The sequence below is a fragment of the Fragaria vesca genome, linkage group LG2 (assembly GCF_000184155.1).
Source record: "Fragaria vesca subsp. vesca linkage group LG2, FraVesHawaii_1.0, whole genome shotgun sequence".
NCBI classification, from domain to species: Eukaryota; Viridiplantae; Streptophyta; class Magnoliopsida; order Rosales; family Rosaceae; genus Fragaria; species Fragaria vesca.
Genome location: NC_020492.1, coordinates 1,780,725 through 1,794,709, shown reverse-complemented (window position 1 = coordinate 1,794,709; position 13,985 = coordinate 1,780,725). Strand labels below are relative to the sequence as shown.

At 36.1% G+C, this 13,985-nt stretch overlaps 1 protein-coding gene across 1 annotated transcript; it reads left to right on the top strand.

Annotated features, from left to right (window-relative positions):
- The first annotated feature begins 1,931 nt into the window (after positions 1-1,931).
- Positions 1,932-3,341, top strand: LOC101303190 (zinc finger protein 287-like). Its single transcript, XM_004291993.1, has one exon. The coding sequence runs from the start codon at positions 1,932-1,934 to the stop codon at positions 3,339-3,341; it is 1,410 nt and encodes a 469-aa protein (XP_004292041.1).
- Positions 3,342-13,985: the final 10,644 nt, after the last annotated feature.

The following is a 13,985-nucleotide window of genomic DNA, read 5'->3' as shown; positions in this document are numbered from 1 at the left end:
ATGTGTGCAGTCTGGATGAGTCCCCTTTGTATCTTCTCACGAACGACATGGCAATCAATTTCTATATGTTTAGTGCGTTCATGAAAGACCGGATTTGATGCTATGTACAACGCTGCCTGATTGTCACAGTATATTTTGAGTAATGGCAGTTTTGTAGATATTTAAAAAAAGAATGGTTTTTTGGGTATTTTATGTAAAAATTGCTGACAGGGCGTGATACTATGCACTATGGGTCTAAGCTTATGTCCTTATTTGTTTAAATCTGTTGAAATATGGTTTTTCTGTGTTTTGCAATTGTCTATGGTAGTGGGATGTCATTTTCTATTTTTTTTTTTTTGCTTTTACTTTATTTAGTTTATGACTGCTTGCGGGTATATAGCATTTTCTAGTTATTAGATTTCGGTCTGTAATTAAGAATATTGATGCTTTGGGGTAAATCCCTCAGTGTAGGGTGGGTCCCGGATTTGGTCAAATAAGATGGGTTGCGGACTATCAAGATATAGTTGTAGTTGCACCTTTCAAATGCTTCACCAACTATATGTTCAATTCTGATATATATAACAGAACTATCAAGATATCCGACTGGGTGGATCTTATATTTTCATCAAGAAAGGTGCTTACAATTGCAAAGTTGCAATGATCTTCCAACATGCATACCATTAGATCCACGCATGTACAATCAGTGGGACATCATCATTGCCCATGTTTTTTCAACCGAGTTCTTAGATTCTATAAACACAAATATGATTTGAACTCAAATTAAGCCTCATTGCAACTTGTTTAAGATTCGCGACTTTCTTCCACCAAATAGAAGCTCACTTTCTAGAAAAAAGGATTTGGTAAATTTTAGTAAAATCAATAAGCTGGTAAATGCATATGAAGATCAGAGTTGGTGAATGGTGCAGAGCACGACGAATTCAGGAGGAGATTGCTGGGTGTGGATTTTTGTAGTGAGATTTGGTTAATGATTGATTTGGTTACATCGACGTAGGATGCACATATCTAGCTAGTGGGGGTTTGAGGTTTGGGACATGCTCTGGCTCTAGTTTGTTGGATATGGTCTTAAAACGATGGTATGATTACGCACGCGAACTTGCCACGCCTTTAAAATGCTCTTTTAATGGACCAGGTCTAGGCTGAAGATCTTAGACCTAATTCGCAAATTGCCGACCAATTTGAATCATGATTTCTATGAAAGGATTGATAAATCTTTGTTCTGTTACAAGTTTTCTGAATAAGTATATATATCTTTATTTTTGTATCACGTTTTGTGCTTGACAAATGATTTAGCCTTCACAAATAAAGTTGTTCTAGTGGTTTAAAGATTCATTTTAAGATAATTTTTGAGTATGTCGACGACTACTATTTGTAATTTGTCAATAGTTGAGTCTACCTAAGTTACTAGACTATTGGTTATATATGTTTGATATATGTCTGTGTACTGCTTTTGACTCTGAAATTTTGAATTTTCAAAATTATTTTGGGCCTTTAATATGTTTTAATAATTCCTTATCTTGGGCATTATTTTCTTTTTTCTTCAAGCCAATTTTAATCGGAAGCACTACTAACCGCATTAGGAAAGGCTTCAATACATTCTGACCGACTCGGGTTGAGTCAAATCCGAGTCGAATAAGGACCTCTTCTCCCACCTTTATGGCGGTGCAGCGTTCCTAGCCCTAATCAAACAGGGAATCCCAATTTGCTAAGGCTCACATGGATTCACAGTCACATGTATCTATATACACACACAAACCTCACTCTCTCTCTCTCTCTCCCTCAGTTGTACTTTTCTACTCCGCCTTCACCCTTTTTCTTAGTCTTGAAAGCAAAATCCCACTCTCTTATATAACCCAGTAACTCTCATGGATACTGATCACAAACAAACTCAGGTACTTCTTCCCAACCCCATCGTTCCACAACAACCCACTAAGATGCCGACTCCGCCGGAGGCTTTGAATCACATCTGTAATGTTTGCCACAAGGGATTCCGGTCAGGCCAAGCCTTGGGAGGTCACAAGAGTATGCACTTCCGCGAGAGCGAGGCAATCGCTAGTGCTATTGCTACTACCAGTGACCTAGTTTGTTGTCTCTCTTGCGGCATGAACTTCTACTCCAAGGAAGCGCTGTTTCGACACCTGAGGTCTCACAATCAAAGTCTGTCCCCTCAGGGAGTCTATAACAGCAGCAGCTCTTCTTCCACTGTGTCTGATCACTCTGATGAGGCTATGTTTGATGATGATGGGGTAGATTCGGGTTTCGATTTGTCGAAAACTCTACCTTTAGGTTGGTCTTGCACTGGAAAGAGGAAAAGGACATCCTCTGACTTCTCTGGCTCTGATGAAACTGCTGTGGATTCGAGTCCCGGATTGGAACTGGTGACTTTTGATAAGAAACTGGAAGCGGAGGAGTTCAGGGGTCTTCTGATGTTGGCTGAGGTATGTGCAGAGGAGGCTAGTGGCAGACCTTTGGTTGATCATGACCATGTTTATGATGATGAGATCGAAATAAGGTATGTCGAAATCAAATGCAAGAGGAGGCGGCTGAATAATGAACATGAGACAAGATGGCTTGCAACTGATCGTTATGATTACAATTGCAATGACATTGATGAGTTTAGATGCAAGCTTTGCAATAAAACATTCACAAGTTACCAAGCTTTGGGAGGTCACATGACAAGCCATAACCGGCTCAAGAACAACACCGCGGATCCTGATCATGACAGTTTTAGTTTCGAATGTAAGAGTGAACAACATCCTCATCCTCATCCAGTGGTTAATGTATACCGCTGCAATAATTGCGATAGAACATTCTCAAGTTTTCAAGCCTTGGGAGGGCACAAGTCAAGCCAGTGCAAGGATCATGTAAACAACAACACCCACAGCTCGGCAGATAACAGTGTAGTTAAAGATAACAATGATCCTGCTGAGCCTCGTCAAGATGAAGTGCACAGATGCCATGTTTGCAATAAAGTATTCGCAAGCTACCATGCTTTGGGAGGCCATGTATCAAGCCATTCGAAGAATAAGAACAACAATAATGTGGATCAAGATCAATCTAATTCTGCCGATACATCAACTGGTAGTGCTGAAAATAAGAATGAGCGTCAAAAGCTCTATCAAACAGTGCCTCACCAATGCAAAGTATGCGGCACGACTTTTCAGACAGGTCAGGCCTTGGGGGGTCATCAGAGGCTTCATTTTAAACGCCCAACTCAAGCTCCAGGTAAATCGAGTCAGCAGAGTAGTGCTCGTAAACACCTCGAAATTGATCTCAATGAGATTCCATCTATGGAGGATGAAGATGGAATATACGAGCCGAGTGTCATCTTGACATTAAGTTAGTCATTTGTTTCTTTGTTTCTGATATTTTTTCCTAGATTTTGTTGCATTGAAAAATACTAGAACCATTTTGTTCCTGGACTTGTGTTCAAGATCAGACTGTATATGTAAAGAGCCATACAGATCGACATGGCGGGTTTCATATTGAGATAGAAAAAATCACACACCTTACTTTGTTTTAGATGGCGCCAATGCATCTTTTCTTTTGTTTTTTGGTTAATCAAATGAGCTTCCACCGAGGATGAACTGATGAACTACGGCATAAACTCTGGGGCTGGTCTTAAACCTCAGGCAACATCCTCTTTCAAAGTTGCAATTAAGTAGTCAATTTGTAGTTTCATATAGTAGTACCATACAGGCATAAACACTGAATTATAAGAGAACACTGAAATATATGTACTTTTCTGTACCTATCTAACAAAGAGAGCATACTTCAGCAAGTGTATCTTGATTCTCACGAGGCTGGAAATAATATCATCAAAATTTGAAATCCTTTTTGAGGATCTATCAAAATTTCTCACATGCGAGAGATTATGGCAATCCAGTATATAAGCTTGAACAACATCTCTATAACTAACAAAGTAAAAAACTACGAAACTGGTACCTTGAAGTGATTAACTAAAGTGCAAGTTATTCTGCTATTTGGAAAACTAGATAAGCTTGTGTATAGGCCAACACCACTGGCACTAGATAGGCTCTTGTGTGTAGGCCAACACCCCCCTCAACTGCGACTTGGCGTACCCAAGTTGCAGGTTGTGGTAGTGCTCATGAGATAAGTTGGGACAAACTGCAGGCACATGCCCTTTTGCTGAACTTTTTCCCTTACAAGATGAGAGTCTGTCTCCAGGCAATGCTTTTTTCTGAAATAATAGACAGCATTTGAGATTAAGGCCATTGCTGAAAAATTGTCACAATGGTAAAGAGGGAAAGACAACAGTCACAAGAACTAGTCTGTTAAAAAATAAGTATGTAACAGTATTGTCTAAATCCCTGTATTGATCCTCTAGTGCTCTTGAAACTGAAGCTTGTTTCTTGGATTGCTATGATATAGGATTATGGCTTAGAAATACAAACAAAGAAGTGGTATCTCAAGTCTAACAGTATGCTCAATCTGCACTGAAACATCAGAACGGTGCTGATAAACAGATGAATGTAGTCCGACATCCAGCTAGTTAATTTAGAGTTTTAGACTAACTTCACAGCGAGCTCTTACATATTCCAGGGTCCCTTCTATCCCAAGTTGACAGCAATCTGACCTGAAAATGCCAAATTCTGTAGCCAATTGAACTTTTTCTGAGAAGCTCTTTCAGAGCTTAAATAATACTAGACTAGTGAGGATTTCAACCAAATTATTCCCAATACTCATAAACAGAATGTCTATTTGAACTGCTCATCAAATTCCAAGAAATTTGAAAAAACAAACTAATTTCATCAGTTAACGTGCCAACAAGATATCGTTATCATGATTAAGAATTTAAGATCATAAAGATATATGAGTGTCAACAAATTTGATGCCCCTATTATGTGCTTTCTTTATAACTGAACATTCAGCTTCATGGGAGACAGGAGAAGCTTAATTTGTATATTCCATATGATCACCCACATCTACAATCCACATATCAGAAAAATAAAAGTCAGCTTACATAATTGTAGATCAGACCAAATTAATAAACAGAAGTTTGTGCCTATCATTACCTACAAACGCATGCTACCAAAAACAGCAAGAAAAATCAATTATCTATAGAGATTTACCTTTTACTTTTCTAAGTAGACTTTCAAAAAAACCTCACCTATTCCACAGTAACATATGAATGTTGTGTCTTGATGAAAACACTAGAGATTCGGCTCCTCTAAAGTTAGTGAATTTCGCCTAATCCTCATCCTCTATATAATCTAATGGTTAACAGGATAACCACGTCATTGGATACAATTTAAATATTATTTTATTCCTAAATTGTCCTTAACTTGATAGTCATCTACTGGAAAAAAAAAACACGATCGGCTCTTATATAAAACAGGGTTTTTCTGAAGCAGTGGTTATAATTTTATTCTCCTCTTTGGTTTCCAATTTTGAATCTTAAGGTTTTGATTTCTTCTCAATGAAAGAATACTGGACGAATCCAGCCCATTACCCTTTCATTCCCTTCTGAGTTTATCATCAGTAACTACTTTAACTCCTTTCCACCCCCATTCTTTCGATCAAGATTTTTGTTTTGGGATGATTGTTTCAAAATTGGTATTTCATAAAATTCTTGATTCCTGATTGGACTTAATTGTTGGTGTTGATTATGGATTATATATGTTAAGCATAATTTAGTGGCCATCGTACGCGTCCATTGTCGCACAATGCAATTGTGCCAGAACTCAAGGAATTTTAAATCTATGGAGTATGAAACTATGAACTATGAAGGATATAAAAATGGTACATAGAAATTTTCCAGTGAAACCCGGCCAGATCCTAAAGTCGACAATACGAGTTCAAAGAAGAATGAGGTTCTAATAGATAACGTCAATCTGGAAGAAAAGAAAAGAAAAGAAAAGAAAAATCTTGGGAAAATTATTTGTGATAAATAAAATGAAATATTCCTCATTAGATTATATCACATCAAGGACAATTTAAGAATAAAATAATATTTAATTGCATCCAATGACGTGGTTATCCTGTTAACCATTAGATTACACAGAGGATGAGGAAAAGAGCCGGATCCGAGCAGTACAGTGGTTCCTACAACTTCCGACACCCAACATATACAGTGGTTCCTACCCTTGAATTAGTTATAATCTGTGCTTCCTTGTGTTTTCACTCTTGACGACTTTACTACCTTAATGCCTACTTGCCAACAACCGAAGTTTATCTTATATTTAGAAGCAAGACATGAATGATTACATATCGGTTACTGTCAACACTCCATATATGACCCATAAGGGCTTTACCTTCTGGCATACAGTATCATGTACCAGATATAGAAATGTAGAAACATTAAGGTTATGCAATTTCTTACATTATTGCTATCGCAGTCTTTCACTTTCACATAACAACCTAAATCATATGGCAATTATGAGTCGGCCCTGCGAATATGTCATTCCATCTTAATCTAATTTCATTGAGGTTGGAAATTAGAACCTCATAGTATTTTGTTGTTTTTGCATCTGCAGCACCACCTGCAGTTGTCTGAAATTGTGCACGACTGTCAGGAATAAAAATATATACCAAGTAGAAGCATCATCTGATATAAGACACCTGATCTATTTTAGCTGCAAACTGAAATCAACACAGACGAAGGACCAATTAGAGTCCAGTAAAAAAGGTTACTAGAGTGAGACCATTTATATAAATCCCACATCGGAAATATGGACTTTGCATGTGGGTTTATAAGGGTTTGAGCCACTCCACCTATTACCAATTGGTTTTAGATGTGATCCTCAAACTACTTTATCAAAATGACTCAAGTCAGTCTTTCAAATTCCTCTTACTTTATAATTATATTGCTATTACTTCAGACTTTAAATCTTTAATCCTAAACACAAGATGTTCATAATTTCTCCTATCAAGGGTACAAGATGTTCATACTTCCTATCAAGTGTATAAATTAAAATTGTTGGCTTTTTCACCTAAATTTTTTGTAAGTTTTAGGAAACAAAGTATCACTACTTGTCACCAAGGAAGTCTGAAAACTCATCTTCACTCTTGAAGGTGAGGGAAGAATTAAGGTAAGTCCAATCAAGTCCAAGACAAATAAGGAAAACTGTGTTTCCTAATGACGGTCCCTCACTCGAATCTCAATTCCTAACTTATTAAGGTGAAAATATTAAGTAAGTAGAGTGCCTATAAATAATCGAGGATCTTAATCACTCTCTGTAGGTGAGCCGTAAAGAGACTCGTTTGTTTCAGCAATAAGTGATCCATTCTCCACAAACTCGGTTGTTTCAGACTTCAAGCAATAACTCGCTGTCGTCCGTGTCGATCCACAACAGTCCGCTAAAATGATAAATCAGCCTGAGGCTTTAGTTGCTCAGTTCAGTTACACCTATGATGAGCAACAGTCTAATGCAGCTGGTACGTCTCGAATTGGGTGTTATTCGGATTATCTGGCCAACAGTTTACCTAGAAGTAGAAGTATCTCATCATATGACTCCGAAAAAACTTATACTGATCCCATGTTGTATTCGAGTAAAGCGGTAGAGGAGTTGAGTGGTCTAATGATGTTAGCTGATGTGTGTGAGGAGGAGCAGCAGGACAGCAACTCCATTAATAGTTATCAGCATGTTGATGGTAATGTGATCAAAGATGTTGCGGGCACATTCAAGAGGAGGAAGTTGCTGTTGGATGAGGCTGATAAAAGATGGTCTACTGGTGATCGTTATGGTTACAACAACAAAGACGACATTGACTGTGAATTTATATGCAAGCTTTGTGATAAAACATTCACAAGTTACCAAGCTTTGGGAGGTCACATGTCAAGCCATAACCGTCTCAAGATCAACTTCGCGGATCATGATCATGACCGATTTAGCTCACAGTATAACAATGAACAACGTCCTCATCCTCATCCAGTGGTTAATGTATACCGCTGCAGTAATTGCGATAGAACATTCTCAAGTTTCCAAGCCTTAGGAGGGCACAGGTCAAGCCAGTGCAAGGATGTGAACAACAACAACAACAACACAAACAACTCGGCCGATAACAATGATCCTGCTGAGCCTCGTCAAGATGAAGTACACAGATGCCATGTTTGCAAAAAAGCATTCACAAGCTATCGTGCTTTGGGAGGACATGTATCAAGCCATTCGAAGAACAAGAACAACAATAATGTCGATCAAGATCAATCTAATTCCGCAGATATGTCAACTAGTAGAGCTGAAGATAAGAATGAACGTCAAAAGCTCTATCAAACAGTGCCTCACCAATGCAAAGTATGCAGCAAGACTTTTCCAACAGGTCGGGCCTTGGGGGGTCATCAGAGGCTTCATTATAAGGGCCCAACTCAAGCTCTGGGTAAATCGAGTCAGCAGAGTAGTGCTCATAAACACCTCGGAATTAACCTCAATGAGATTCCATCTATGGAGGATGAAGATGGAACATATGAGCCGAGTGTCATCTTGAAATTAAATTAGTCATTAGTTCTTGGTTTCTGATAGTTCTTTGTAGCAGTGAATGATACTTGCCTAGGAATCATTTTGTTCCTGGTCTTGTGTTCAAGGTCAGATTGTATCTGTAAAGATCCATAAAGATCTTAATTGACTCGTGGAATGTCTTACGACAACAAAAGTGTTGTAAAGTAAAGAAAAGATAGAGAGAAGACACAGAGATAATAGTTGGGAGGAGGTAGAAGTCTACTCATTCATTCTCATTAGCCTCTTTATATAGAGGTAGGGTTTACATCATAGCATATAACTAATGAGTAATTACGTGGACAGCCACATAGATTATAATATTTATAACACTCCCCCTTGGATGTCCACCAATGAATGATAAAATTAGACGTGCATAATGTTGTCTCATTAAAAACCTTACCAGGTAAGAAAAACCCAGTGGGAGAAAAATAACCCTGGTCGAAGGAGAAAAAGAGTGCAACGCGCATATGTCTTTAGGTAGCATACTTCTGGATGCTCCCCCTGATGAGAATCTCCCCCTAAACGTTGCAAACATCATGTACCGTAAATAACAGTTTGATTTGTCCATCACTAAAGTGAGACCATGCATGCTTTGCATATAAGGGCTCATCATGAAATTTTAAACCTGCAAAGTTGAAGTAATAACAACAGCTAGAGTTGGACGATTATAAATAGGTCTTACCTCATTAAGGTGTATGACCTAATTCATACACTAAGTAATAGCCTACAACATAAGCTAATTGACATTAAAGCATTGAAACATCATCATGGCGTATAAGCTAATTGACATTAAAGCATTAAAACATCATCATGGTGTATCTAGCCATACACATCAATATCTCTATGTATGATACGTCTCATATAAACTCTACAAGAGCTCTGAGTAATTCATAACTTCCCAAGAGTTAGAATATCTAGCAACATAATGATCATAATTCGAATTCGATTGTGTAGTTCGATCATAGTACTCATTGAGGCAATTTCGATCACGTTAGCTATAACAGAATGAGTATATGAGTTAACTTTAGACTATTTGATTTCATGAATTAGCTTCAAGCTCTCTCAAGTATTCATGGATCGAATTACATTAAAATCATTCATGTACTTGAATCCTTTGAGGATTTGACAAGCGATACGCTTGTAATGACACTTCACTTCTGGAAATTTGGTTTATCAATGTGTCTTTAAAGGCCCTCGTAATATACGATGACAACATGTCATAAGTCTCTCGTCCATGTAACAGTTACATGTAACACTGTACTTATAGAAAAGTATCATTCGTATAAGGGCAGATTCATAATCCCATGTATTTTGTAGACATTAAATCATAGTGATTTACTTTCACTATGGTAAATACCCTTTTGTATTTGTAGGGTTAAAGGTTAAAGTATCTCATCACGTTTCAAATATTTAGTTTCATTGGAATTGCCTCTTTCCAATTTGGCTAATAATATGCTTTGTCGACATGCATAATGAAACGTGGTATAGCATCGATTAGTACAGTTCTTAATGATCTTTGGTAGCTACCGTTTGTACATTGTCATAGATGATCATCATTCATAGATCCCACACATTCTTATGTGCATGCATTTTTGATATTAGGTACCCATGCCACTTCTAGGGCATACTTCTAGGACAAATATTATCTAGCGAATGTGGATCTTTTACTTGTAACATCATGTAGACCATTAGAGGACCTGTATAATCTTCTATTTTCAGGAGCTTAAATCTTTAGACCTAGTGGATACATTCCACTCAAATTCACGCCGTTATTCAAATGACAGTAGTCTTATTCTCCCCCTAACGGCGGGAAGACTGTCGTGTTATGATCATCCGCAAATATGCTTTTAAAGCTCTATCACTTTCTTTCGAGTGAGATGTTCATTGGATGGTGGCGAACCTAAACCAAGTATGAGGTCAAAAATATTATATTCATTAATATCAACCCATATATCATTCTCTAATGGCGTATCTACAACCTTTGTATGTGTAACCGTATTAGGAACTCTAACATTGTATCATAACATTCTCTTCAAGAGAACCATGTTACTTGGATATATGTGCATCCCACAAATCAAATAGGGTATAGAGTATTTGAGTTAATATGGATGATCTCATGATAGACTTAAATCCAAGTTGAGGTCTATGTTTTTAGCATATACATTTGTCAAGATCTTTTATCAATCACTAACTGAGACATTTCTCAAAATCAAAATGAGAAGGTGGATAAAAAACTCACACCACTCTACATCGTTCTTCAGAAACAATCTCTCTCCCCCTCATGATGAGAGGATTGTCTCATTAAAGTGTCAAATAAATGATCAGCTATGAGTAGGGCTAGTGGTCATCAAAACTTGTTATTGATTCCAAGCAATACTGTAAGTAAAATATGACATAACTTATCATGCCAAATAAACTTGCCATGCCAAATAATGTATTTGGTTCAATGAACTTCTGGTTCATGATATAATTATATGCCACAAGTTATTGGATAAATTTAGTACTCTATGTGTTCTTCTGGAGCCATCAATCATATGTGTAATCGAAGCTTCAGGTTCGAATATTTACTATTAGAAATTCAGGTTCTATAATGCAATATTTTGAAACTTTTGGTCCAAAAATATTACACTCGAAATTCATATGATCAAGATGTAAGGCTGTTGGCCCAAATGAATAATAATAAAATTTAAAAGATAAGTACTGAAAAGAAAGTGCATAACAAAATAGGAAATTGTAATGAATAAAAGTAAGTAAATTGTACATAGGAAACTTCTGGTTCCATGTATAAATAAAATACACAGATCTTCAGGTCTAGTTAACTTTATCAAATATGATAATTGTGATTCCCGATCTCATATAGTTACACATGCAAGAAACATAAATAGGTGGGAAACTTCAGGTCCTCATATGATTAGGGATCATAAGATGTCGTTTTGGTCGTTGTATAACTCTAGAGAACTTCAGGCCCTTGTCAATTGCATGACCTTTGAGAAAGTTCATATCGCAATTTCAATAAACTTCATGCCCTCTATATTTCAATCAAAATGGACTTGATAATCCGCATCATGCTTGAACATAATACCATGATAATCATACAATGATACATATAGAAAACTTATATTAAACAATTAAGGAATGTAATACATATACTAAAGACTATGAGTTAATAGATATATATTCTTTCCTTTTCATCTCCCCCAATTTCACAAGAGTATAATTGTATATCTTTCTATGAAAGTCAAGCCGAATGTATATTTGGCCAAGTATCCCACATATTAACCTTCAAAACTCACATTATCGATCATATGGAGGAGGGGGAACCTCAAATACCAATTTCATGCCTCTTGTAATCGTTGAGGATTTTCATATACTCAATTCTATCGATCTGAAGATCTTCTGGCCTTCATAAATTGTTCAAATGCTGAAGGACATCATGTGATCTTTACGAGGAACTTCTGGCCTCAAGTAATCGAATCAACAAACATGATGCATCCATTGAGATTCTTTGTATATATAGATCAAAAGCACATGTAAATATGGATTATTAATATAATTAGAAAATAAGAGGAGATAATCAAACCTCCATGACTAGAAAAAAAAAAAAAAAAAAACGAAGAGAAGAAACTCATACCCATTTCACTTACAGTGAGGTATTGATGAAGATTATGCAACCATTAATGGTCTATATGTATATAATCATGGTGAAAGAAATATGCAACAGGTCATGCCGTATTGATCTCCCTATATAAGACGGAATTAACAAGATAATAATCATATCCAAATTGAAACAAAATTTGAAGTTAAGCACCAAACGACGTTGAGCATCAAACACCAACAATCGTCAAAACAACGTTGAGGTCGAGCATCAAACAACGTCAATGCATCAAGCACCCGCCATTATAATTGCGATCGTTAATAATATTGGGAAAGAAATAAAGATATTGATCATGTGGGTAATGAAAAGAGATCAAAATTATGCAAATTATAGAGAGAGAAAATTAAACATGAAACTCATAGATCAAGAGTTATGGCCAAGCAAACGATGTCACCTCATATTACTCAGTGGATCATCATAGAGTATAAGAAGATAAAGAAAACAAATTAAACCACAATGGGGTAAAGATAAACGACAAAATCAGTTTTTGGTAGTCTAGGGTTTAGTCGTTATCAACTCAAAGGTAGAGTCGTGTTGATAACGTGTTGTAAAGTAAAGAAAAGATAGAGAGAAGACACAGAGATAATAGTTGGTAGGAGGTAGAAATCTACTTATTCATTCTCATTAGCCTCTTTATATAGAGGTAGGGTTTACATCATAGTACATAACTAATGAGTAATTACGTGGACAGCCACATAGATTATAATATTTATAACAAAAAGTTGTTTTACACCATAATTTTCACCATTTTAGAATATGCACGCCTGAACTTGTGATTTTAAGAGTAATTTTAAATACACACCCATAATATCTTAAAACACACCCCTTACTTAATACACTACCTATCTAGTTTTTCATTTCAATATTATACTAAATACACATCTCAAACTGCCTAAAATACCCTCAATGTCTAAAACTAATAATAATATGTTATTTAATATAATTATTATATATTTATTATTTCACAACTCTCTTTAAGTATTCTTTTTTATTTTCTGTTTAGATTTTTTTTGATCGGGTTAGAAATTTTTTTTTGATATTTTTCAATTTATAATATTCGAACTCCAAATCTCCAATATGATATCAATCGACTAGAATTTAAAGAAAAAAAATATTGAACATACATAATTTTTTCAAAGTTAAGAAATTAACTACTAGAAGTACAATAGCATAAAAACTAAAGTTGATTAAAAAAAAAAACCAAATGAATCGATAAATAGTACATGTAATTACGACAATTGTCGAAATTCAGGTGATGAATTTTGGAGAAAAGGTTTTTATTTCTTTTCTTTTGATGCGTAGTAATAGTGGATCGGAGAAGAGTTAGGTTTTAGGGAAGAGGAAGTTTTTTTTTTTCCCTAATAATTGATGGATATTTTTGTAATTAAACATACCTATAAAATCTGATATGAAATAGAAAAATAATAGCTAGCATTCTTAATTTATGATAATAGCAATGTATATCTTTTGATACGTACTCATTAGTTTTTCTAAGGCAGAAAAAGAAATAGTGATATATCCCATAACTCATATGTGCATAGACCTTGGTAATTACTGGTCTAAGTATTTCTCATCACAATATTGGGTGAGGTCTGAAGTACATTTTGGAAGAAGATATATTAATGTTCAAATTTATGATGCCGTCTAAGTTTTCCTCTGAGGATATCCCAAACGACTAGAATCAACAAACACCACAAACTCAACCCGAAAACCTTCTCGACCAAATCGTTTTTCCTTTCCCTTGGCATGGAGGGATGAAACATCAGAAGAATTGCAATTACCGGTAAAACCCTCGTTATAAAAATCTCCATTGTATATCTTCCAAACCGAAACAAGGTCCCGGTAGCATCGAATACACACCGTACAATACAGTTCAG

Excerpts from the sequence above, each read along its gene's own strand:
- LOC101303190 (XM_004291993.1), top strand. The coding sequence starts at position 1,932 with ATGCCGACTCCGCCGGAGGCTTTGAATCACATCTGTAATGTTTGCCAC.